A 26,710-nucleotide genomic window follows, 5' to 3' on the forward strand; every position below is an offset into this window, starting at 1 on the left:
GTCCTCACCATTCCGGGGCACCTGTACACGCACTGTCCCTGTACCCCCACCTTCCCTTGGTACCCATACCCTCTGTCCCTGTACCCCCACCTTCCCCGGGTACCTGTGTGTACACCCATTGTCCCTGTATCCCCATCCTCCCGTGGTACCTGTGTACCCCCACCCTCCCCGGGTACCTGTGTGTACACCCACCCTCCCTGTGCCCCTACCATCATCGGCTATGCACACCCACTGTACCCCCACCCTCCCCGGGTACCTGTGTGTACACCCACCCTCCCTGTGCCCCTACCATCATCGGCTACGCACACCCACTGTACCCCCATCCTCCCGTGGTACCTGTGTACCCCCACTGTGCCCCCATCCTCCCCGGGTACCTGTATGTCACCCACTGTCCCTGTACCCTCACCCTCCCGTGGTACCTGTGTACCCCCGCCCTCCCCGGGTACCTGTGAACCCCCGCCCTCCCCGGGTACCTGTGTACCCCCACTCTCCCCGGGTACCTGTGTGTACACCCATTGTCCCTGTACCCCCATCCTCCCGTGGTACCTGTGTACCCCCACTCTCCCCGGGTACCTGTGTACCCCCACCCTCCCGTGGTACCTGTGTACCCCCACTCTCCCCGGGTACCTGTGTACCCCCACTCTCCCCGGGTACCTGTGTACCCACACCCTCCCCGGGTACCTGTGTACCCCCGCCCTCCCCGGGTACCTGTGTACCCCCGCCCTCCCCGGGTACCTGTGTACCCCCACTCTCCCCGGGTACCTGTGTACCCCCGCCCTCCCCGTACCCGCTCCCACGTCCGTGGGCTCCTGGTGCCACCTGGTGGCCGTGCCCGAGGGTGCCCGGGGTGGCTGCCACGGGAAATGTCCCAACCTGTCCCCGCAGGGACCTTTGCGCTACCCCCAAGAGAGCGGAGTGCGGCCCGCGCCTCTCCTCAAACCAAAACCGGGCCGAACCCCGCGTCCCAGCCCGCCGGAGCTCAGGGCAAAGCTCTCTGCACTCCCCCTGGGCAGGGAGGTGGCGGGGAGACTCCCGAGCAGAGCTTGGCCGTGGCTTCCCGGGGGTTTTGCTGCTCGATGTACTCCAGCACAGCTGGGAGTGGGGGTTTTCTCCCCGGGCAGTGGGGCGATGGCAGTGGAGAGGACCGGACCCCCGGATGGGCTTGGAGGAGAGTCCAGGACCCCGGCACGGACACAGGGGCTCGGAGAGGAGTCCTGGATGCAGGGCTGGGCACACGAGCTCAGAAGGGAACCGGCCCCATGACCAGCTAGGCCACCTGAGCAAAGCTTTGATTGAATAACCCCCACATCATCCAGTGCCTGGTGAAGAACGGCAGGAACAGTTTGTAGCCGGGAACCCCTTCCTGCTGGAGCGTCCCACCCATCCACACTACGGACGGTGTACAGCCCCAGGCCCCAGAGCTGCGGGTCCCAGCCCTTCTCCTGCCACTGGGGTAGAGCTGACTGCATCCTCCCTCTGTGGATGGAGTGGGAGCAGAATGCTGTCCACGCTCTCCCCCAGCAGTCACAGCCATGTCCTCAGTCCTCTGCCCGACAGCCAAAGCCCCTGCAGTGTCCCAGCATCTACAGTCATGCAATATCTGAGTTCCAGCCCCTATAACTTGAGGGACAAGGGCCTCACCTCCCTTCCTACAGCCTGGGTGCGATGGTGACCCAGTCTCTGCAGTGGGGGCTCCCACACCCCTCTCTCTACAGGGGAGTCTGTCTGTGTCCCACCCCATGTCTGTGTCCTCACTCACATGAGGGTCTCAGCCCCCTCAGCTATAATGGGGCACATCTATAAGCCCACCCTACAGCCAAGGGGGCCAGAGCTCCCTCCCCTATAGTCAGGGCACCCCTATACCCCAGTCCCTATAACCAGAGGGTCAGAGCCCTCGCCTCTATTGCTGAAGCACACCTATGTCCCCCGCTCTCCCCTGTGCCCCAGTCCCTGTGGCCGGGGGAGGGAGGTGTCACAGCCCTCTCCGCTATTCCCGAGCACACCTCCACTCCTGTTCTCACAGCCGGGGGGTCACTGCCCCCTCCCCTATTGCTGCAGCACGCCCACACCCCAGCCCCCTCCCTGCACCCCCGCCCCTGTACCCGGGGGTGTCGCGGCCCCCTGCCCCATCCCCGCCCCACGCCTACAGCCCCGGCCCCGTCCCAGGCCTCGCGTCCCCCCCGTCCCGTCCCCCCCGTCCCGGGCCCTCCCCGGGGGAGGCGCTCGGGGCCCGCGCCCGCCATGTTTCCCGGCAGCGCTCCCTGCCCGCCGCCCGCCTGAGCCTCCCGGGGCCGGCCCGGCCCGGCCCGGGGCCGCCCGCCCTCCTCCGCCGCCGGTGAGTGGGGCCCGGCGAGCGGGGCCCTGCCCGGGGCTCCCGCTCCGCGCAGGCCGCGGGGCCTCGGCCTCGATTAGCGCCGCGGGCCGGGAGCGGGGCGCGGGGCCCGGCCGCGGGGGGCGGGGGCGGCGGGCCGGGGCCGGCCACGGGAGGGGGCGGGCGGGGGTCGCTCCCCGGCCGGAGCGGGGGGTCCCGGCCGCCCCGGGCCGCCCGGGCACGGCGGGGGCCGCGGCTCGGCCCGTCCGGCCGGCTGGGCCGTGCGGCGCTCGGGGAGGGCTGAGCCCGCGGCCCCTTGGCTCTGCAGGGACGCTCGCTCGATCGGCAGCAGCTCCCGAAGGTTTGTCCGTGTGGCAGCGGGGGACCCCCGAGGGATCCACCGCTACCGGGGCTGCCCTGGCTGCGAGTGCCCGAGGAGAGGCCGGTTGGGGCCGGGAGGATCCCGGTGTGGCGATGGGAGCGCTGGTCTGAGCTCTTCGAGGGACCCCCGGGTGCGGAGCCGAAACCCGCATCCCCCAGCTGAGGACGAGGAGGGATAAACCAGAGGTGATCCGGTTCCGTCCCACGGGAGCGCTCCTGGCAGGGTAATGATTTCGTGTTCGTCTTGTTTATTCCCTCGGTGAAGCAAGTTTTGTAGGAGCAGGAAGGGAAGCGGCAGAGCTGGCTGGGATGTGGTGGGCACTTGGTGCATCCCACAAAGGCAGCACTGCTGGGGGCTCCTGGTACCGACGCCGTGGCTTTGTGCCCGAGCTGGAGCGACCCGCAGCCACCATGGTCCTGCGCCATCCTCTCCCCTTGTTCTGTGTCAGAGCTGTGGCTGCAGCCACGTTGTCCACACACATTGGAATTGTGTGTGGTTTTTGTTTGTGCCTCATGGTTCTCATTTGGAGCGCTGCGGTGGGTTTGGCCCTGTAAATGCTACACCGTGTGTGGCTGGAAGGGGTCAGTTCCTGGGGTTGGAGGTAACTGCATGTGATCCAGAGAGAAATTATTAAGATTAAATTTAAAATTAGGTTTCACCGTGTCAGCTGTTTTCCTTGGGAAGGTGTTCTGGAATTGCATCTTACTGCTGGAAAGAAAACCTTATCATTATTTCCAGCCTAACCATGCTAACGTTCCCCTTACCCACGTATGTCAGAACAGAGCGTCAGTGGGTTCTTTTTGCATCGCTTGCGTCATCTTCCTGAGAATTAAAAAACTAAACCAGGCTCGAAATGAAAACCAAAATGTGGCTGACTGGGCCTGCACTGGGTGTTTGAGGTGTGGGTGTTCACGGGGGGATCAGCAGTGCTGTGGGGGCACATTTCGTACCGGTGGGGAGCGGATTGTTCAGGTCTGATGTGCTCGTGTGTCACGGGGAGTTTTGGGAGCCTCACTGTGCAGGAGGGAGAACCGGGATCCAGTTCCTCTTGGCTTTCCAGTCTGGCTCTGGGCAGCTCCTGGCTGCCGAGCTCTGGGTGGTTTAGGGCCCCAGGACACGGATTTTAGGAGCCCCCAAGCGCTCGAGGGCCTGGGGTCGCGTCGTTGTGCACGTGCAGGAACCAGACTCTCTTGGGATCCTTTGTGCTCTTCCTGATCAGCTGCAGCACACAATGCCCAAGCGCTCTGGCCCTCACAGCTGTCCCGGCTTTATTTTTGATCCCTGGTTGTAGCTCGGTGCCTCGGAGGAGCGAGGATGGCTCAGGAGACAAACCAGACGCAGGTGCCTCTGCTGTGCACCACGGGCTGCGGCTTCTATGGCAGCCCCCGGACCAACGGCATGTGCTCCGTGTGCTATAAGGAGTTCCTGCAGAGGCAGCAGAGCAGTGACCGGATAAGCCCTCCAGGTAGAGGATTTTTTTTTTCAGGAAATCTGTTTTAAACCGGTGTCTGGATACACACTGTGTTCAGCAGCTGCGACAGAGCATGGCGCTGGTCCCTGGCCACCAGCAGATTTACCCCCTCCTAGAAAAATCATCTTTCCCTTTCCATGGATACTCAAGGCTCTAAATCAATGGCCCACGTCCTCGAGCACTTCTGTTCCCTGTCAGGAGGGGCACTTGTTTTCTTCCCAGTCCCACCAGTTTGTGAAGCCCCATTCCAGCCGGCACCTTCCAGTAAACTGTAAAATTTCACTTGTGCTCATGGTGATCCCAGCTTTCAGCTATTTCCTGCTCTCTGATTAGATGCTGACTGCTGGGAACCATGACGAAGCCCCACAATTAAATTTTATTTGGCCTATTTGTGTAATTCTTATCTTAACAGTGTGATATCTAAAAGCCATGACTTACCATGTTTGTTTCCTGCACTTGGGATGGGAGCAGGGGAAGGATGCTCTCTGCAACATCAGCAGGGTTTTCTTTTGCTGGGGCTTTTGCAGATGCCCCATGTACAGAGTGAGAAATGCCTCTGAGAGTTTTTCCACAGTTTACTCCTGAGGGTAATCATGGCTTCCCTTGAATCACCCACACAAAATATGCTCGGGAACATGACTTTTCCTGACAAAGGGTTTTCCTGTGATCTCAGCTTAGATCCTCAGCTGACACAAACTCACATGTGTCTGTTGAAGCCGGTTCCTTTCAGCAGATGAGGATCCGGTTCTTACACCTTGGAGAAGTTACAAAGTGTCTTTGGGTTCAAGATCAGCCCTGGTGTCCCACAGAGTCCCATGCACAAATTTGGAGAGGAGAGGGTAGGAATGGGGATATGGGAGTGATCCCAACAGGGATGTGCCCTCCCAGCTCCAGTAGGGAACAGGAGTGTAAAGCCTGCTGGAAGTGCTCGTTCTGCTTTCTCCTTGGCTGTCAAGCACCTGAGGAACTTGCTGATATTTCTCAGAGCCTTGACCAAGCCTGCTTTTGTCTTGTAGCACCCAGTGGTCCCAGCAGCAGCCCCATGGTTCCCGAGGTGATCGCAGGACAGGGCGCGGAGGGAGATTCCACACCTGAGGATGCGAAAGCCAGGTAGGGGCAGAGTCTGGAGGAGAGGGGATCTAAACCCTGCTAAAATCCAGCCCTGGGACACAAGGGACAGGCTGTAAACGGGCTGGCTCAAACTCTGCATTGTGACTCTGGTTTATTTGGAAGATTGAGATGTCCCTGCTGATATCTGATGTGTAGAGTGAGATCCCAGAGGGTTGGTAGTAAATTAAGTGGCATCTCAGTTCTCCTGGAGCCACTGCACCTTGTCAGTCCCTGACTCAGTTCAACTGTTCCATTTCTGCTCAGTCCCAAGCAGTGGGATTTTGGGGGTTTTCCTGTGCAGGGCCAAGAGTCGGACTTGGAAGGATCACGAGGATCATCAACTCAGAATGTCCCGTGATCCTCAGTGAAAGCACCTGCTGATGACCCAGTCTGGAAGCTGTGACAGCAGGATTAGAGACCTTGGGTCAGTTTGATGGAAAGGAGGACAGAGCTGCACTGAGCTCTGCCATCACATTACAGCCCTGACTCATAACTGTGTTTCCCTGGACTTGTTTGCATGGGCTCTTGCTTTGGCTTTGAGATATAATTGGGTAGAAAAGGAAACTGAGATCATCACAGATTCATTCCATTTATGTCTATAAAGTACTTTGATCCCAGATCTCAAGGGGAATTGACCTGTTGTGCTCCTGACCTACTTTTGAATATAAGGAAATAAACTTTGCGGGCTGAAGGTCTCTCCCACGTAACTGTCCATCAAATGAAGATACTTGTGTTTTCTCTTTTTGTTTGTCTGCTGCACACGCTCCCAGCGCTCAGACTCCTGTGACCCATCAGATGACAGCCATGAGCATATCCAGAGAGGAAACCAGCAATGAGACAGAGGAATTCAGCAAGACAGATGAAGCCTCATCAGCTTCTTCCTCGTCAGGTAGGGTGGCTGGTTTGTCCTTTGCACAGGTCTGAGCTCAGGAGTCCATTGGAGCAGCAGGGACAGCTGCTGCCCCTGGGGTGTGTCCCCTCCCGGCAGTAAAGGCACACCTGAGAGCCGAGGAGGAAACTCTTGTTTTGGTGACAGGGAGGAGAGCAAATGCTGTGCTTGAGGGCAGGCCGATCGAGATTGCTCTGTGGGCTGAGGGCTGAGTGGCTGCCAGCCCTCGAGTGGCTGGCAGGAGGATAATCTTCCATGACGCCTCTCCCAGCGAATGGCAGCGAGCCCGGAGCGTCCCACAGCCTGACGCGGCTGCTGGCGGCTCTCCCCTGCCAGCTCCCGAGGGGGAGGGAGGGAGACGGATCCATCGGAGGCTTGGGGAGAGGAGACTGGTTTGTGACAGCGCCCGAGGGTACGGGAGGCCTGTTGCTGTCACCCCGTGTGATGGGGGCACCTGTCCCTCGGGGGCTGTTGCACAGTGGAGCCCTGACGTGACTGAGGAGCAGCAGAGTCGTGCCCAGTGTGGCACATCCTCCAGCTGATGCCGTGAGCAGGTGATCTGCATGCAGACACCCTCCTTTGCTCAGCTGACAGCTTGCTTGCATTCAAAGCTAAAAAAACCCAGGAGCTGTTGGTTGCTAAAAAGGCGAGCTCTAGTCACCACACACGGCTGGGCCTTTTGGGTTTGGTAATCCCTTGCCTGCAAGCCCAGGAGACAATTTACAACAGGCAGGTGAGAGACGATTAAAAAGAGTCTTGGGAGAGCCTGCCCCTTTCATCTGCCTTTGTAGTTTTGAGGAGGCTGTTTAGGGTTGGCTCCACAAAGCTGTCTCTATTTTGTCTCCTCAGAGCAGCCTGCACCGCAGGTGCTCCAACGAGCAGTTGGAGCTCCTCCCTCCTGTTGACTTCTCTAACCTGCTAAGGTACTGGAGGAAATCCTGCTAAGCATCAGTGACCTTTAACAATCTGGCTTTGAGAGCTCAGTTTTCCCTTTGGTAGATTAGAGGCAGTGATGGATATCTGTGTAAAGCATTCTAAGACCTACATATGGGGAACACTTACATAAGAGTCAGCAAAAATAATTAGTAGTACTTACAAGGGGTTAACTTTTTTTTCTCTCTGTGAAGATTATCTGTGGGCTCAGCTGACAGCTGTGTTGCTGTACAGCAGCTGAGCTGTAGTGACTATCCAGTCACTGTCCAGTGCCCACTCTAGCTTTGGATTTAAGGCATTTGAAACAGAGAGAAATCTCTGAAGTGGAGATCTCTGTGGAACGAGACTAATCTCACAGTTTGGGGTATGTCAGCTAGGGCAGTGCACACAAAAAGTCATTAGAGCCTCAAGCAGCTCCTGTAATAAAACGAATGTTTGGTTTATTGAGAAGTGCAGCAAAACTCTTGCCTCTGTTTCAGGCACCCTGCTTGAGATATCCCAGAACACAGCTGAGAGCAAGACGGCTTCGGAAAAACCGAAACCCAAGAAAAATCGCTGCTTCACCTGCCGGAAGAAGATTGGGCTGACTGGTAAGTGCCTGGCTCTGGGACACCTTCCCTGTGCCCTAAGCAGTCCAGAGTTGAGAGCCCTGTGAGCACAGTGCTGTGGTGCTGCTGGGTTTGGAGGGTCAGAGGCTGGAGATTCCCCCCGAGTCCATCCTGGAGCTGTAGTGCTGCAGGAGAGAAGGGAGGGGAGCTCCAACCTGCAACAGCACTGACTGAGGCAGCAGCCTGGGGAGCATCCCACTCACTGCCAGGGTCCTGGCAGCCCTTGGGAGCAGGACTGGATGCGGCAGCACCTCTTGGTTGTTTCTGCTTCTTGGCAGAAGCTGCTGTAGAGGAAGGCAGAGCTCGCTGTGGATCAGAATGCGCTCCCGGTCAGGTCTGTGGTAAAGCTTTCGTAACAGTGACATGAACTGAGCTAGGCCCAAATGGAAAATCCCTCTCCAAGCCTCATCCCATTTGTTAATGCTGCCTGATTTCCACTGTTAGCTTCCTGAGAGCAGGATGGCTCTCAGCATGCAGCCTGTAGAGCTGGAGAGAGAAGTGCTGGGATGGTGTCAAGGCACTGCTATCAATGGGGAAATGGCTCCTGGAAAGTGAAGCAATTAATTTGGCTGTGGTTTGTTAATAAAAACATCATTCCCCTAAATTATCTCTAGCATTTAGTGCTTCCCTGGAAAAAACTTGACTCTGTAGCTGTGCAGGTCATGCTGTTCTGGCAGAGCACTTGCTTCTGTGGCCTGCTTGGTGCATCCAGCAGCCAGAGACTGGCTGTCTTCATGGATATAAGAAGCTTTGGCAAAGTCTAGACTGGGAAGTTTGAACCTGAGCTTGCCTGGAAATCCACGGGCACTGTCCTAGAATAGGGGTGAGTTTATAAAACTGGTGCTGGGCTGGGTACTCTGTGCTCAGCCTTCAGGTTGCAGAGAGGATTGTTTTCCTGGATGAGTGTTTCCTTAAGAGCTTTCAACTATGAGAAGTTTCCTTCCTTAGGATTCAACTTACAGAGAATTCCTGTGAATTTGGGGCATTTAGGATGAGTTTTCTCAGCCAGGAATAAACTGGCACCTTGGAGCAAGGTGTTTGTGGGCTTTACAGCCTGTAGTTGTAAAAACGTGAAGGGACAGAGCATGATTCCCTGCCAGCAAGACTCACTGCTTGCTCACAGCAGTGATGGGGATGCAGCACATCCCTGCTTGCTCCCTGCCTTGTTTTCCCAGTGTGCTGTGTTACTGGTGGCACTCTGAGCATTGTCCCTGAGTGAAGTGACTAAATTGGGAATTTTGAAGCCTAAGTAGCTCAAACATGATCCTAACGTGGTGACAGCTCCACTGTTTGCTGCTGGTCAGTCCAGCTGCTGCTTTGTGACCCTGGGGAGCTGGACTGGCTTTGGAGGGCTCAGCTCCAGCTCGGGCTCCCTGGGGAGCCTGGTCTGGATTAGCAATCTGGCACTCTGCAGTGCCTGGCATGTCCCTTGTCCCTGGGGAACATGGACAGCAGCTGCTCTGGGAGTGTTTCCCACCATGTGACAGCTGGGGCTGCCCAAAGCATGCAGAGTTCCTGAGCCAGAGGAAAGCAAAGAGCCACCCGTGGCCTTCCCCAAATGAAGAGTCCCTTTGGCCTGTGGGAGACAGCAAATCCCCCCTCCTCTGCCCCTCTCCCTGCATTGGTGGCATTTCCTGGCGTGGCAGGAAGGAGCCAGGCCCTGCTGCCTTCCTGCCCAGCTGAATGGGGCCTGACGTGGCTTTGTCCCTGCTCTTCCTCCCCTCAGGCTTCGACTGCCGCTGCGGGAACCTGTTCTGTGCCATTCACCGGTACTCTGACATGCACGCCTGCCCCTACGACTACAAGGCAGAAGCTGCCGAGAAGATCCGCAAGGAAAACCCCATCGTTATCGCCGAGAAGATCCAGAAGTTGTGAAGGGGTTTGAGCAGCTGGAACTGCAGCCAGGCTGCCTGGTGCTCCTCCCCTTCCTCCCAGCCTTCCTCCTCCCGCTCCCAGCCCCTGCGGTGGTGCGAGGGTGACTCCGGCAGCGCACACGAACTGGCACCTGGACATGGGGACTCCTCGCACCTCTGGCAGTCAGTTGGTGTTCTTCCTCTCCCTCCCTGCCTGTCTGACAGCCACAGCTCAGCTGACGTGTTCTCAACCAGCTTCCCAAAGGACAAAGGACCGTCCTGCCCCGCTGCTCCAGCGCTAAAACCGTCGGTCTTGCCTCCTGCCGGGCGGTTTGCACGGCGTGAGTGGCCAGGCTCTGCCGGGCAGCCTTTCCCTTCCCGGCGGCTCTGAGTCCTGCAAACCACCCAGGAGTTGTGGCCACAGTCCCTGAGCAGCTGCTGGACCCTGTTCCCTCTGCCTGTAATCCCGGGGGCTGGGGGATCCTGGCAGCCAGGCTGCCATCTGCTCCTCGGGAGGTGTTTGCTTTCAATGCAGAAATGTTGATTCTGTAGTTCCAGCACCCCAGACCCCTCTCCCCACCCTCTGTTGATGCTGTTGGAGAAGCACCAAGGGGGTTGAGCAGTGATGCTGGCATAGGGAAGTTATTTTGTGGCTTGAAGTGAGGTGGGCAGGGCAGGACCTTCCAGGAGGTTCTGCTTGCTGCCTTGTGCCTCTCTCCGCAGGGAGGGAGCCAGGGACACCCCTGCTCCAGCCTCCTGCTTCAGCACCCCTGGATAACCCCGCCTGCTTTCCCAGCAAGCTGTGTGTCCCTCAGCGCTGCCTGTGCCTGCTCTCCTCTCTCCCTTCTCTCCTCTCCCCTCCCTTCCCTCCTCTCTCCCTGCCTTCTGCCTTACACAAGTTGCTCTCATCAGGGTTGTGCACAAAGCTCAGGTCCCCACACCTCTGCTTCTGGACCTGTCCCTGCATCCAGGTGACAGTGGGGTCCCCTCCTCCCGTGTGGGCCGTGCTGGTGTTTGGGAGAGCTCGGGGAGCCCACCCAGCTGCCCTCCTCTGCCTCCTCCCTCCCTGTGGGATGAGAGGTGGGGCCAGGTCCCCAGGAGATGCTCTGCAAGCCTGACAGAGGGAACTGGGGCACAGGGAAAGTCACGGGGAGGGTTCCAGGGTGCCCAGAAGTCCAGGTGGGGGCTCAGAAACATCTATGGAGAGACTCAGGGAGCAGGGAGAGGTGCTTGGAGGGCTCTGGGCTCTCCAAGAGACTCAGAATTCCCTGAGGTGCTGGAAGGCCTGGGGAGGGCTCCGGGGTACAAGGGAAGGCAGAAGGAGAACTTTGGGGTACAGTGAACATGCTCAGAGGCCTCAAGTGCCCCAAAAGGCACTTGGAAGCCTCTGGGGGTGCCCACACTCACACACACAGGAAGGGAGGTGTAGGAAAAGCCAAATGCCATCTTAGTACCACTCCAGAGAGAGCTCCCCGAGGACTCTGTTGGGAGGACCCAGGGCTCAGGGATGCAGCAGAAGGCAGGCAGAGGCTCCTGGGGCACAGCCACAGCTGCTTCCATGCCCGGGGGATTCCTGGGAACACCAGGAGCAGGGCTGTGGCCATGGGGCTCTGGCTCACAAGCAGAGAAACCCGGATGTGTCCCAGGGGACAAGCAGCAGCCTCTGTCCCACTGCTGGCCATCCCACGCTTTGGAAGCTTTTCCCTTGCTGTGGGAGAGCAGAGCTGCAGGGCCCAGCCAGCGATCACAGCAGCTCCTTCCTTCCAAGGTCTGTTTTCCTGCCCTGCTTCTGGCAGTTCTGCCCAGCTGCTGGAGGGGGGATCCTCCCCATGTTCGGTTTTTCCAGTCTGCTCCAGCCAAAGCAGCGTGTGCTCCGTGCCCGCTGCCATCCTCTGGTGGTACCGGTAGCACCTGAACCTCCCAAACTGATGCAAAGCCCCCCTCCAGTACAGAGAGGAGCGAGGCTGCCTCTCGCCAGCCTTTTCCTCAGGTTTTTCCTTCTGGATAACGCTGACGTTACGTCTGGAGCACGCAAGTGGCTGCACGCGTTACCCCTGGACACAGCTGAGCCGTCCGCACGGAGCTGCTGCGTGGGGTTTGCCACTGAGCTTTTGCCCGAGGATGATCCCTCACTCTCAGGGGAGGCAGGAATTGCAGCCACCAGCCCCGAGGAAGTGCAGCAGCTCCCATGGATCCTTTGGGAAGGACCACAGCCACCTGCTTCTCCAGCACTGCCCTTTTCCCTGTTCCTTCCTCCCTGTTCATGAGTGTAAATACAACACAGTCTAGTTTGCTTGGATGCTGTGGGTGCTCTGTTTCAGGCAGGGATGTCTGTGGGGGCACCATTTGGCTCTGGGCTCTTTCGGGGTGCCTGTGGGGCTCTGTGCCTCAGTTTCCCTATGCATGATCATTTACAGTACCTGGTGCTGGCTGGGAATCAGTGCACCCTGGACCTCACCCCTGGATCTCAAATCCAGGGGTTGGACTGGATGATCTCCAGAGATCACTTCAACCCTGCCGAGTCTGGGATTTTGCCTTCTGGCTGAGTAGGAAGCTCTAGCTGGGGTTTGAGGGGCTCTGAGGTGCTCCTGGGTTTCCTCTTGTCTGCTGTCACCTCCATGGGGCAGGAAAGGGAATTTGGGACAGGCCCCCAAAGCCACCCCCTCTCCCCACATCCATGTGGGGCATTCGGGCAGTGTTTGGTACTAGGACTGACTTCCGCAAGGCTTTGGACACGCTCCTGTGACAGGAGCGTGTGTCTTCTTAGGCAGACACAGTAAATGTGGGATAAACGGACTGGGGGGAGAGCCTGGCTGAACTCAGAGCTCAGAGGGGCTGATAAACACAGCAGGGTCCACCTGTGGTCAGCACTGTCCCCAGGGATCAGTGCTCCATCCCGCCTCGTTCAGTTTGTGTAGCAACGACCTGCTGGAGGGATGGAATGGATCCTGATCGAGTTTCAGGATGATTCAGGCCGGGGGCAGCGACTGATTCACTTGAAGGCTGCGCTGCCATTCAGAGGGACCTTGAGGGGCTGGGTGAGAGCTGGGTGGGGATAAACCTAAGGAGGTTCAACAAGGGCAAGTGTAGGGTCCTGCACCCGGGGAGGAACAACCCCAAGTGCCAGCACAGGCTGGGGGTGACCCACTGGAGAGCAGCTCTGCACTGGGGGTCCTGGTGGGTGACAAACTGTCCCTGAGCCAGCAGAGTGTCCTGGGGCCAGGGGGATGAGGGGACCCTGGGGGGCATGGGGAAGAGCGTGGGCAGCAGGGCAGGGAGTGATCCCGCCCCTCTGCTGGGCCCTACTGAGGCACATCTGGGGTGCTGTGTCCAGTTCTGGGACAAGGAGCTACTGCAGAGGGTCCAGCGGAGACCCCAGAGACGATTTGGGGTCTGGAGCATCTCTCTGATGAGGAGACACCACGGGAGCTGGGCTTGGTTAGTGCAGAGAGGGCTGAGAGTGTTGAATGTTTGGGTTTTTTGGGGTTTTTTTTAAAAGACTAAAACGTGTATAAAGTCATAAAAGCTCAGCAGTTCTGTTTGATGATTTGGAGGACAGATGTACATGGCAACCCTGCAAGATACAAACGAAGCAGCTCCAGCTCCAGAGCTGTGACAAGCAGCCCGGTCATTTAGTCCAGCTGACTTTGGGAATGTTGTGGTGCTCAGTCGGAGCATCCAAAGTGCCTCTTGAACTCCTGCACTCGCTGCTTGTGGGTTTTGGATGCTTTCTTCAGGACTTGCTCCACTTGCTGCTTCTGCACCTTCTCGAAGGCCGCCTGTGCCCGGGTCTGCTTGTCCACCCCGCGGTTCTCCTGCTGCCGCTTCTTGCTGCTCGTGATCTGCTCCAGGATCCGGGCCTCCTCTTTCACCTTCTTCTTCTGCCTGCTGGCCCCCAGGGCGCTCCCGCTGCCCTTCAGCCGCGAGGGACCACGCTCCGTGATTTTTCTCAAAATACTACATTTTTCTCAAACTTTATACAGCCCAAAACCCATAGAAATCCATCCGTTTCATGTTCATTGGTCTCGAGTTGCGCAGTGCTTAGTATTTGATTTCCTGTTGCATACGGATTTCTACGCCTCTGATGTTAATTAGGTCTTCACTCCCGGATTTCCTTATCAGCCTTTTCCGGGGCAGGTGTCTCCAACCGTGCCGGGGGAGGTGTGCAGTAGGTGTTCGGTGATGTTTGCTGATGGTTCGCCAATGGCCCTTGATGGCCGTTATCTCTCGTGTATCTCTGGGCTGCTCTCAGCCTGCTGAGATGCTGAACTCACCATCTCACCTGGTGGAACAACGCTTTGGAAGGAAAAACCTCAGTTCCCTTCTCCCGGGGCAAAGGCGAGCAAACGTGACTACAGTTAGAAAATAAAATATTTAAACTTGGTATATTTTCCAACAAGAGGGGACCTCACCAATGCACATAAATATCTCCAACGCGAGTGCCAGACTCCTTTCAGCGGTGCAACGGCCATAAACTAAACCACAAGAAATCCCACCTCAACGCGGGGAAGAACTGAGGGTGGCAGAGCACTGAGCAGCTGCCCAGCTCCAGGTGACCCTGCCCGGGTCGGAGCGGACGATGTCCAGAGGTTCCTTCCAAGCCCCGCTCGGGACCCCGGGGCTGAGGAGAGGCCGCGCCGAGTCCCCGCCGTGCGGCGGCCGCGCTGTTCCCATGGCAACGGGCGCGGGGCGATGGCGTCACTTCCGGCCGGGGCGGGGCCAGCGCCGCCCCCGCCTGGGAGGCCGCAACGGCCGCGGGGCCTCGGGCAGCGCCGAGCGGGGCCGGGGGCCGGGAGAATGTGCAGGTACCGGGCACGGACGGGCACGCGGCCCGGGGGGGCGTGCGGGGACACCGCGGCGCCGGGGGGACGCCTGCAGGGATCGGGGTGCAGCGGCGGGGCGGTCAGCGTGTGTTGGCGGGGGGTCCCGCAGCGCGGCCCGAGCGAGGGGAGGCGCCGGCACGCGGGGGAGGCCACGCCGGTCAGTGTGGTGGGGACGCAGTGGTCAGCGCGTGTTTGCGGGGGGCCCGTGGGGGTCAGTGAGGGTGTGGGACCCTCCCAGCGGGCGGCGGGAGGTGAAAGGTCCCCGCTGGTCAGCGAAGGAGGGCGGTCGGTGTGTGCGAGTCCCCCCCAGCAGCAGGGAGAGGCTCACGGCGGTCGGCGTGTGCCACGGTGGGCCGTGGAGACCCACGCGGGTCGGGGTGGGCTCAGGGGGGTCCCTCAATGGTCGGGGGGGGGTCTAGAGGAGGTCAGTGGGGTGATCGGGGGGGCTCACACCGGTCTGGTGGGGCTGTGGGGGACACACACAGAGTGATCGGGGAGGGGTCCCACTGGTCGGTGTGTGTGTTTGGGGGATCCCCCAGCGATCGGTGAGGGGGATTAAGACCCACAGCAGTCGGGGGGCCCACACGGGTCGGTGTGAGGGGAAGGGGGACTCCATGCTTGTTCGTAAGGTGGGAGGGCCACAGTGGGCGGTGAAGGGGAGAACTCACTGGCCAGTGGTGGGAGGGAGGCCAAAGCAGGCAGTGGGGGAAGGTGTGTGTGTGTGCAGTGTGTGTGCAGTGTGCGTGCAGTGTGTGTGTGGGGGGCCTCCCATGCCTGTCAGGGGAGGGGGAGCACCCACCAGTCAGTGTTGGGGGCCCCACAGAGCTCGGTGAGTGACTGGGTGCAGCGTGGATCCCCGCGGTGGCTGTGGATGGGTGTGGGGTCAGTGTGTGTGCGACGGGTCGAGCCCCGCAGCAGGCGTGGGGCGAGGGCAGGGGCCGGGCGGGGCTGCCCACCCACGGCGGGCTGTCCCCAGCTGGTGCCTGGCTTTATCCCGACGGGTGTGAGACATACGACACGAGTGTGGCTGGCACACGATGGAAGTGGCCTGTAGTGCCACCTCCCCGCGTGGACCCCATGCAGGTGTGCGGCCACCAGACTCCCCGATCTGTCCCGGGGGTGCTCGTCGCATTGGCACTCGGGGGATCCGCTGGCTGGTCCCATTGGCATTCAGGGGATCCGCTGGCTGGTCCCAGTGGCACACGGGGTGCCAAACCGGGGAGGAACAGGGTTTCCACATGCCGGGTGTGACACCGGCCCCAGCCCTGCTGTGGATGGTCACCGGCCCGCGGGGGCCTGGCTCCCACCGGGGCATGGGGCATCCCTTTACTCCCAGTATTTTGGCATATTTCAGTGCTATATCCCAGCTTCAGTGCCATATCCCTCTTCCACCCTTTCCTCCCCTTTCCCAGCCCTTCGGAAGCAGATGGAGTGAATTCCTCGGGGTGTGGGCTGGTTTGACATTCCTCAGCTCAAGCCTGTGCCCAAACTTGCAGAAAATAGTTCCTCTTCTTTTTTTTTCCTTCTCTCTTTTTCCCCCTTTCTCTCCCCTTTCCCCTTTTCCCTCGGGAGCTCGGCACTCCCGCACGCCTGTGCCGGCACCTAGGTGGCCCCGGGGGAGCCGTGTCCTTTGTCCCATCAGCCTGTGTCTGCCGTGGGGGTGGTGTGCGTGCGATCCTGCGCTTGTCCTCGCCCCCTCCGCGTGGGCTGCCCGCGGGGGCTGGCGAACGTGGCAGGAGGTTTGATTTTTGGGGGGGGCTGTGTGGGCTGGGTGGGGGCTGCGAGCTGCAGAGCCGCTCGAGGTGTGGGGGGGACGCTGCGGGGAGCGCGTTTGTCCCCGGCCGTGGGTCACAGAGGGGACAGAGCCCTCAGAGCCCCCCCCCCCCCGCCCGCAGGCCCCCGCAGCCGCCGGACGGACAGATGGACACCGCAGCCCCGCCGCACGCCCCGGCCCGCGCTGCACGGCCGGCGCCAGCCGTGCCCAGGGCCAGCTGAGGACCGGGCGTTCCCGGCCTCTGTCCGATTCGGATCCTCCCTCGCTCCGGGCGCCTCCCGCCTCGCCGCCGTCATGAACGGGCTGTCGATCAGCCAACTGTGCTGCCTCTTCTGCTGCCCGCCCTGCCCCAGCCGCATCGCGGCCAAGCTCGCCTTCCTGCCCCCGGAGCCCACCTACGCCATGGTGCCCGAGCCCGAGCCCGTGGGCAGCACGGGGTCCCTGCGAGGCGCCGCGGGCCGCTGGAAGCTGCACTTGAAGGACCGGGCGGATTTCCAGTACTCCCAGCGGGAGCTGGACAACATCGAGGTGTTCGTCACCAAGAGCAGCCGGGGGAACCGTGTCGGCTGCATGTACGTCCGCTGCGTGCCCGGCGCCAGGTGAGTCACGGCGGGCGTGCCGGCCGGGCTCTGCTGGCCTGGCCTGGCCTGGGGCCGCGCTGGGGGCTCCAGTCCCCTCTTCTCCCTCGGCTGAGCGTGGCTGGAGGAGCTGGCCCTGCCGCGGGGCTTTGGAGGCACCCGGTGGGGTGGGACGGGCGAGCTGGGCTCCCAGGACCGGTCTGGCTTGTGGCCGCACTGGGAATGGGGTTAAAGCAGCAGCAGAGGCTGCAGGGATGTGGGGATTCCCCGGGCTGTCTCACAATCCCCCAGTGTCGCTGGCAGTGATGCAATGCTCCAGTTGTTTGCACAGAGCTTGGCTCTCAGAGAGAGCAGGGGTGGCTGCACCAGCTGCTTCTCCCTGTCCCCAGCCCTGTGGTGACCGTGGGGATGGACAACTGCCCGTGCCAGCCAGGACAGCCTGGTTTAGTCTGATTCACAGGGACATTTGGTTCCTTAAGGAAAAGAAGGATGGGAGTGAAAGCCAGGACAGGTTTGGTCACTCCCGTGGGTCTGTGAATTGGGAAGCTGGAGAGAGGCACCCTGGAGTGTGAGATGGAGACACTGGGGCACTTGGCAGCTGCTCCCTGAGCAGTGGCTCAGTTTGGGGTTCAGGTGCAGAGGGAGGCCAGGTCACCCCAGCCGACCCCTTTCCTGTATCCTCCCAGGAACAACAGGTCCTCAAAGAGCAGCATCGCAGGCTGCAGAGCTGGAGGGGAGAACCTGGGCTGGGGGGAACCAGACCTCCCAAACCGTGGGATATCAGGTGCTGCTCAGCTCCTCCTGTCACTGACTTCCAGCTGGGGCTCTCTGTGCATCCAGGCCAGGACTGAGGCTCAGCCTGGCCACAGACCCCTCGGACCAGCTGCAGGGGCTCAGCAGGGAGTGGGTCCTGCTCCCTTCCTCTGGCAGAAGAGAGCCAAGCTCCCATCAATCTGCTATTAGTGTTAATTTTTATGATTAACATTGTTTTTCCTCTTATGGTGGAAATTTCTTGTGCCTTGTCACTCCCACAATTCACTTCTCTCTCAGCATCTGGTGTCTTGCCAGGCTCAGGAGAGAAAAAACCCGCTGTCAGAATTCTTACTTGAAATCCCCATTGGGCAAACGGCCCCAAATCCTGAGCTTTTTACCAAAAATAGACTCAAAAACTTGAGAAGAATCATCATGTTTCCTTCAAGCTGCCTGTTCCCGCTCGGAGCGAGCCCCTGGCTCCAGCAGCAGAAGGGTCTGGGTGTCCCTGGGGGTGTCACTTCCTTGGTGGCCAGAGAGGTGTTGGCCCTTTGTGTCCCGGGGTTTGGCTGTTGGCCTCCGAGGCAGATGTCCGTGCCCGAGCTCCGGGATTAACGTTCCGTACCCGTGTCCCAGGTACACGGTGCTCTTCTCCCATGGCAACGCTGTGGACCTGGGGCAGATGAGCAGCTTCTACATCGGGCTGGGCACCCGCATCAACTGCAACATCTTCTCCTACGACTACTCGGGCTACGGCGTGAGCACGGGCAAGCCCTCGGAGCGGAACCTCTACTCCGACATCGATGCCGCGTGGCAGGCGCTGCGCACACGGTGAGCGGGGCAGGGAGCACGGCGCTGCTGCCCTCAGGAAAGCCCTGTGCTCCAGCAGTATGGAAAACAGGAAATCGCCCAGAAGGGGAGCCCTGGGCCACTTGAGACAGGAAGGGCTGGTTGGAAAACAGTAGAGGGAGCAGCTGGGGGATCCAAGGGGCAGGGATGCTGCAGGGCATGACCTTGGCGCAAGCTGTGCTTCCTGTCTCACTGTGCCAGGCTCAGCTCTGGTTCCCCTGCCAGGTTTGGGTTGCCTCCCTGTGCCAGGCTCTGCCTCCTCTTCCTCGAGCCTGGCTTGCAGTGTGAACCCAGAGCTAGGGCTGCCCCACACGGCTGCAGTCCAGGGTTTGTGAACACCCTAAAACCCTGACGTGGTGAGGGAAAGCCTTGACACGCCCCAGAACTCACCCAGCAGCTCCGCCCTGGCTGCTCCCCGCTCCTTTGGGAGTGTGGGGAACTGCCCTGGGCCCAGCCGTGAGGAGCCAGGGGAAGGTCACGGGGCAGACCCTGGACCCTTGTGGGCGCAGTGACCAGAGCAGAGTAACCCCTGAGCTGGATCTCCTGGCGATGTGCCCAGACACTGACCTGCCCTGTCCTCTGCCAGCTACGGGATCAGCCCAGAGAACATCATTTTGTACGGACAGAGCATCGGCACGGTGCCCACGGTTGACCTGGCCTCCCGCTACGAGTGCGCGGCCATCGTGCTGCACTCCCCGCTCACCTCCGGCATGCGCGTCGCCTTCCCCGACACCAAGAAGACCTACTGGTTTGATGCCTTCCCCAAGTGAGTGCCCTGGGCAGAGGGCAGGGGCGTTTGGGGCTCTGGTCACAGCCAGGGGACATGTGACATGTGGGCCATTTTTCATACTGGGTTTAAACTTCCCCTTTGGCATCTTCTTGCCCTGTATTCGGTGCCTTCTGGGTGTTGTAGCCCTCCCTGGGGTCACTGTGCCCCCTCCTGAGGGCTGTGCCATGTGTGTACCCCAGTCCCCTGTGGCATCACCTCCTGGCCACCCTGTCCCAATGACTTTGCCTGCCAGCTTTGGGGCTGTGCCGCTGGCCCCTTGTCAGGTGTCACAAGCCCTGGGTGTCCCTGGGACCCCTCTGTCCCCCAAGAGTAATTCCATGGGGATTTTCCTGCTCTTCAGATAGCAGGAGTGGTGCTGAGAGGACAGGCTCTTCCTTTGCCTCTCCCTTGCAGCCAGTGGGGCCCAGGGGACAGTCCCTGAGCCGGAAGCTGTGGCTGGGAGCCCCCAGCCCACACTCTGCATCCTGATGGCCTCGCGTGGCCTTTGGGACCGGGCTGTGCTTCCCTTCCTCGGAGCCCGGCAGGGCTGGTCCCAGCAGGGAGGGGCTGTCCTGCAGCAGTTCCCATCCGCCCTGCAGAGGTCCCATGGGGATGTTGTCACTGCTGTCTGCTCCTTGTCTGTCACACCGGGGCAGATTTTTCCTTGGCAGAAACTCTATGTCCCTCCCTGTGCTCTGCTATGATCAAAGAGCATTTCCTGGTCCCTCTCCCAGGGGATGTTTTGGGGGCAGGAGGAGTGGAAATGTCTCGTTCCTTGTGCTTACCCCCTTCTCTCCTCTCTTCCCCATCCACCCTCTTGGCAGCATCGAGAAGATCTCCAAAATCACCTCTCCTGTCCTCATCATCCACGGTACGGAGGACGAAGTCATCGACTTCTCCCACGGCCTGGCGCTCTTCGAGCGCTGCCCCAAGGCCGTGGAGCCGCTGTGGGTGGACGGGGCCGGGCACAATGACATTGAACTCTACAGCCAGTACCTCGAGCGCCTTCGGAAATTCATCTCCCAGGAACTGGCCAGCCAACGCAACTAGCCAGGGGGACAGGCAGGGGGGTTCTGCTTGTTTCTCCGGTTCTCCCGGTAGCTCTCCCTAGTCCCTGCTGCTGGAGCTGTAATGAGTTTGTTCAGCTTCAGCTCCAGGCTCAGGAGAGGGCGGGAGGCCCTGGAACGGACAGTGTTTGCTCTCAGACACGAGCACAACTCTCCTCCCTGCTGGTGCCAGCCCCCGGCGCTGCTGGCACCACCGGCCTGGCTGGCCAGAGACGGCAGCTCCCTCCTTCCCCCTTCCCAGAGACGTGAGCCCACCCTCCGCTGGTGGATCCTTGGCTTCAGACGTGTCCTCGCCTCCTCTCCCAAACCGCCCGAGTCCCTCCCGGCCGCTCTGCTGCTCTGACCATAGCAATAAGGCGAGTTGGAGAGGGGCTGGGGCCCCGGCCCCTCCCCGCTGTCCCTGTGGGTGGGACAGAGGAGGTGGCAGTTCCCGCTCTCCATGGAGCTTTCCCGGGACCAGCGCTGGTGGTGCCCGGTGTTCACCCCGCGGCTGGGGCAGAGCCGTGTCCCCACGGGGACTATGGGGATGCACGGAGGAGGTGCCCCCCTGCCCCACACCTCCTCCAGTCTGGCGCTGCTCAGCCTTCCCAGAGCACTCCTGGTGTTCGGGTCACCCCTGGAAAACCTCCTCGGGACCACTCGCCCGGGGAACGGGGCGAGGGAACCCGGCAGCGAATAAAGAGCAGAGGTTTAACGTTTCACCCGCGTGTGCCCTTTCCCTGGGTGCCCCTGGGGGCTCCTGCCCACGAGCCAAGGCAGTCCTTCCCTGGATTGCCCTTGGCCAGATCCCCAGTGCTTGTCACCCTCCTCTGGGGACTGGGCAGCCCCAAGGTGCCAGCGGGAGTGGGGAAGGTGCCCTTGGCCCCTGGGAGCAGGCTGCAAGGGTCTGTGTGTCCAGTGGGACTTGGGGACGACAGGAACCCATTCCCCTGTCCCCTGTCATTAGGGGATCCTGTGGGATCAGGGGTGCAGAGGTGGAGCATGGCCTCAGCCTCCCAGGAGCTGTGGGGGGCCGGGTGTGCCGCGGGGGAAGGGGGGGATCCCCATGGCCTGCTCCATACCAGGGACACAGGGTGGTGTTGGGGTACATGGGGTGATCCTGGGGAGAGCAAACCTTAGTTTTTGACCTGCTCCATGCCCAGTTCTGACCAGAGCTGTGTGGGCGCCTCTGGTTCTGAGGGTGCACTGGCCATGGGGGCAGGTGCCAGGATGTCCCACAGAGTCCTCCCACCAGCACATGGGAAGTTTCCCCCAGGGAAAGGGAGAGGCTCAGGTTGGTGATTTTTGGGACAGCACCTGCTCTTACACCCCTGGAATGAGCTGTTTGTGTGTTTTCATGCCCCAGGATATCCCTGGCCCCAACCCAAAGAGCAAAACACTGCTCTGCCCTTCCCTGTCCCTGTCCTCCCGGTGTCCCCTCCCTGACACGCGGCCCTGGGGCCCGCCAGGCTCATGTGAGGAGGGATTTAATCTCCTTAGGGGCTCAGGGGCCAGGCGGGGGGGCTCGCTGCGTCCCCGCGCTCCGAGCACTCCAATGCACCTATTGTTTGGGGCTGGGAGCCCAGGTGGGGGGCACAGGACCCCCTGCTCCCCACAGAGCCCTCATTTCCCCCAGCACCAGAGCAGGGTGTTCCAGAGGAGGAGAGATGACCCTTCCTTGGTGCTGGGGCTGTGCAGGAGCTGGAAGAGGGTGTGGATGGCTCGGGGGGGGGGGCTCATGCTTTTCCAGGGGGATTCTGGGGTCCAGGAGCTGTCTGGCTTCTCCCTTCACACCCCCTCAGTCCTCCCCCATCCCTCTGCCAGCAGTGGCCAGGTGCTTTGGGAGCCTTGGGCTCACACGTGTGTGGGAATCCAAAGCCACTCAGGCCGGCTCCCTCTGGCCCCACTGTCCCAGGGCTCCCTAATCCTGGCACAGAGGCGTTCTGTGTGCACCCAGGGGATTTTTATCCTCTTACTGCTGCCTGTTTCCTGTTGAGCTGCAGATGCTTTGGGGCAGCTCTGCCTCGCCAGCAGGATGACTCGGAGCTCCTTGAAGGTTTGGGGGGATGTTGAGGTGGCTCAAGGTTGTATTTCCTGTGTCTCAGTTTAAAACAAAGGCAGAGGTCGGTAAAGTTCAGCCTGATCCCCAAAGTCTAGAGCCAGGTCGGGAATATGAGAGTCCATGGAGGTAGATGTTTGCTGGGTGCCACCTCTGTGGTGGGGAGCCCTGGCTGGGATCAGGATCAGAGCTTTGGGTCTGGGTCTGTCGCTGCTCCTGGCCCAGGATGGAGGCTCCATCTTCACTCAGCAGCCGGAACGAGGAGGGACAGAGGAGCACTCACCCCTAAAAGAGCTGCAGGGGCCTCAGAGAGCGGGCACTGGGGGTCCTGGGTACAGGAACCCCCACCTGGGGCCAAACTGGGCCACAAGCCCCCGGGACAGCACTTTGTCCCCTTTGGGACAGCATTTTGTCCCCTTTGGGACAGCTCTTCTGTCCCCTCCACTGCTGCTGCAGTTTGGGGTGAAGGAAGGGCACTGCCTGGGACAGGTCTGGACGGTTTTGGTACCTGGAGGGGGACTCTGCGGTGTCCTTTCCCTGGAGGGGACAGGCAGAGCCAAGGCCTCGAGTGTCCCCAAAGTCCCTCCTGCAGCTGGAGCAGAGCAGGCTCAGGGCAGGTGCCCTCCGGCCGGTTTGAAGCCCCCAGCCAGGGCGGCCTGGGCATGGGGGACGTCGGGTGACCGGCCAAGAGGGGTTTAAGTCTCATTTTGGGGCATAAATGAGGCTTTTGATGGTCGGGGCCTGCGTGCCACAGTCATGAGACCTCGTTCAGAGGCCGAGCTCAGTCATGGGATCCAGGAAACTGAATTAAAGCATCTTAAGGAGCTTTTTTCCGAGCTCTGCTCTGGTTTTCCACGTGCTTGTCATATGAACAAAGACGGTATAAAAGGGCAGAGGGGAAGGATCCCATCGGTGGTCAGGCTGGGAGAGGGGATGGCGTTGGAGAAGGGATGCCAGGGTGAGGGGCACAGCACGGAGATGGCTGAGGTGGAGGGAAGGAGACAAGAAAGGACCGGGAGAGGGGAGGATGCGCTGGCTCTGCCCTGACCGGTGAGCGAGGCAGAGGCCTTGGAGACAGCGGGGACAGTAGGGACAGGAACGGGGACAGATGTGGGGGAGCAGAGCTGTGAGAGCCCCACTCCCTGAGCAGCGCAGAGCTGTGAGAGCCCGACGCGCCCGCGGCTGCACCGCGACACCGGCGGCACCTCCCTGGTGAGACACGGTGAGGGGGCACGGGGAGCGGGGGCACCCCCACCCTGGGGACACCCACAGCCCTGAGGGGACACCCACCACCCTGGGGACACCCACCACCCTGAGGGGACACCACCACCCTGAGGGGGCACGTAGAACCCTGAGGGGACACCCACCACCCTGGGGAGACCCACCACCCTGAGGGGACACCCACCACCCTGGGGACACCCACAGCCCTGAGGGGACATCCACCACCCTGGGGACTCCCAGAACACACGAATGGCACCCAGATCCCAGGGTGGCACCGGCCCTGCGCTGCTGGCTGGCACTGGGGACACGGGTGGCAGGTGGGGGGTCCCTGAGGGTCCCTGAGCTGGGTTGGGACCCTGGGCCTGGGTGGGGAGCGATGGGACAGCCCCACCCCACTGTGCCTGTGCACATCCCTGTGCTCACAGCACGGATGGGTGAGCACATTGCACCCTGCACACCGGCACCTCTGCACACGTGTTCACACACACTCACACGGGTGTGCACAGCCCTGCAGAGACCTGCACACGCACACAGGAGTCCACAGACACACACAGACGTGTGCACACACAGCTGTGCACACACACAGCTGTGCACACACACAGGTGTCCACAGACACACACAGACATGCACACACACACAGATGCACACACACAGATGTGCACACACACAGACATGCACACACACACAGCTGTGCACGCACACAGCTGTGCATGCACACAGATGTGCACACACACAGATGTGCACACACACAGCTGTGCACACACACACACAGATGTGCACACACACAGACATGCACACACACAGAGCTGTGCACACACACAGCTGTGCACACACACAGACATGCACACACACACAGCTGTGCACACACACAGGTGTGCACACACACAGCTGTGCACGCACACAGCTGTGCACACACACAGATGTGCACACACACCCAGGTGTCCACAGACACACACAGCTGTGCACACACACAGCTGTGCACACACACAGATGCACACACACAGATGTGCACACACACAGCTGTGCACACACAGAGATGCACACACACACAGCTGTGCACACACACAGACATGCACACACACAGATGTGCACACACACAGCTGTGCACACACAGAGATGCACACACACACAGCTGTGCACACACACAGACGTGCACACACACAGATGTGCTCACACATAGCTGTGCACACACAGAGATGCACACACACAGCTGTGCACACACAGAGATGTGCACACACACAGACATGCACACACACAGCTGTGCACACACACAGATGTGCTCACACACAGCTGTGCACACACACAGACATGCACACACACACAGCTGTGCACACACACACAGATGTGCACACACACACAGATGTGCACACACCCCTGAGCAGCCCCACGCCCCTTCTGGCCCCTCTCCTCACGCTCGGGTTCCACACGCAGTCCCTGCACCCACGGGCCCCACTGGCACCTCGCCCCTGCCACGTCCCAAACCACCCCCAGGGCTGTGGGGTGCACCAGCGAGACCCACGGGCTGCGTTCCACCTCCTGGAGATGTGGGGCAGGCTGAGAATCTCCAGTTCCCTCTGATCCCCTGGCTCCACGGGATCCCTCAGCTTCCTGTGATTACCGCAGATCCCCCGGCTCCTTGCTCTCCCCTCACATCTCTCCTCTGTCCGCAGGAGCCCTCGGAGGAGTGCGGGGCCGGGCCCGCTGCCCCCTGTGAGCTTCCCTTTGTCATCCTATGCCTGAGCGATGCCTGGAGGCTGGGACGGCCAAGGGAGGCCCACGGGCTGCCACAGCCCCGCGGTGACAGCGCCTGGACAGCACACGTGGGACCACGCACCGGGGCTGGGACACGAAATGTCCCTTTGGAGGGCAGAGCATCCCCGTGGGGGGCTGGGAGCAGCCGCTTCGTGGCAAAGGCGTTGTCTTGTAGGGGCCACAGCGTCCCCTTAGCACACCAGCAACATCCTGGGGGATGAAAATCCCATAGAGGGACCAGAACATCCTGGACGAGGGGCTGGGATCGTCCCCTTCGTGTACCAGGAGCACCTGTGAGGACCTGGAGCAGCCCCTCGGGAAGGCAAAGCATCCCTTTGGGGTGCCAGGAGAACCCAGGGGAGCTGGAAACACCCGTGGGGAGCTGGAGCATCCCACAGGGCGGCCGGTACCCCGTGGGCTGGGGCTGGCTGGGTGGGATGCGGCAGCCAGGCCATTGCTCCAGGATGTGGATGGGATTTTGGGGTGTTTGGAGAAGCCCTGTCTGGGGAGGAACTCCCATGGGGGCATGGAGCACGGGGTGTTATATGTAGGGCGCTACCAGGACGGGGTGCTGGGGGCGATGTCACCATCCTGATCAGCCCATCCCCGCCAAGATGTGACCCCACGTGAGGATGTTCTGGCAGCTCCAGGGAAGGCGCTGTTCTCCCGGCTCTGTTCCCTTCTCCAGCTTCACAAACCCCACCCAGCACCTCGCTGAGGCTGTGCCGGGACCATGGAAAACTTCCCACGTGGATGCAGAGAAAATCACCCCCGTGGGGAGCAGAAACTCGTCCTGGGGTGCTCAGATGCAGAACAAGGAGCAGGGAGTGGGGGATCCGTGGGGGGAGGCTCTGGTCACACCGGCATCTGCAGCTGGTTTCCATTTTTCTGGGCTCTTCTCCCAAAACTTCACCCAGCTGGGGGCTCCTGGCAGGGCAGGGATCAGCTGGGGGGGCAGGGCTGGAGGGTGGGGATGAGATTCCAGAGAGACCCCAAGGCCCAGGGCTGGATCCGACCTCCGCTCCGGGGAGTGAACCAGGAGCATTCCCCTTGGCAGCCCTGGAGCCACGATCCTGCGTCACGCCCTCGTGGTCCTGGAGGTGTCGGGGACACCCAGCAAGGCGTGAGGTCACCCTGGCACCAGGGCAGGTCCCTGTGCCACTGTCACCCTGCACACTGTGGTGTCTCTCTGTCACTGGGACAGGTCCCTGTGTCACTGTCACTGTGGTGTCTCTCTGTCACTGGGGCAGGTCCCTGTGTCACTGTCACTGTGGTGTCTGTCACTGGGGCAGGTCCCTGTGTCACTGTCACTGTGGTGTCTCTCTGTCACTGGGACAGGTCCCTGTGTCACTGTCACTGTGGTGTGTCTGTCACTGGGACAGGTCCCTGTGTCACTGTCACTGTGGTGTCTCTCTGTCACTGGGGCAGGTCCCTGTGTCACTGTCACCCTGCACACTGTGGTGTCTCTCTGTCACTGGGGCAGGTCCCTGTGTCACTGTCACTGTGGTGTGTCTGTCACTGGGACAGGTCCC

General features: G+C 60.6%; 2 protein-coding genes across 2 annotated transcripts; both read left to right on the forward strand.

The window, feature by feature from the left end:
* The first annotated feature begins 2,243 nt into the window (after nt 1-2,243).
* On the forward strand, nt 2,244-11,856 carry LOC120763532 (AN1-type zinc finger protein 5-like). The gene is made up of 7 exons (XM_040086957.2): nt 2,244-2,335; nt 2,640-2,916; nt 3,985-4,158; nt 5,181-5,274; nt 6,045-6,163; nt 7,576-7,686; nt 9,431-11,856. Exons 3-7 carry the CDS (start codon nt 4,008-4,010, stop codon nt 9,577-9,579), a joined length of 624 nt encoding a protein of 207 aa, XP_039942891.1. The 5' UTR covers nt 2,244-2,335; nt 2,640-2,916; nt 3,985-4,007; the 3' UTR covers nt 9,580-11,856.
* A 4,454-nt stretch (nt 11,857-16,310) lies between these two features.
* ABHD17A (abhydrolase domain containing 17A, depalmitoylase) lies at nt 16,311-20,868 on the forward strand. Its single transcript, XM_040086941.2, has 4 exons — nt 16,311-16,753; nt 18,119-18,313; nt 18,918-19,097; nt 19,925-20,868. Exons 1-4 carry the CDS (start codon nt 16,449-16,451, stop codon nt 20,148-20,150), a joined length of 906 nt encoding a protein of 301 aa, XP_039942875.1. The 5' UTR covers nt 16,311-16,448; the 3' UTR covers nt 20,151-20,868.
* Nucleotides 20,869-26,710: the final 5,842 nt, after the last annotated feature.

Source organism: Hirundo rustica, chromosome 26 (genome assembly GCF_015227805.2).
Source record: "Hirundo rustica isolate bHirRus1 chromosome 26, bHirRus1.pri.v3, whole genome shotgun sequence".
Taxonomy (NCBI): domain Eukaryota; kingdom Metazoa; phylum Chordata; class Aves; order Passeriformes; family Hirundinidae; genus Hirundo; species Hirundo rustica.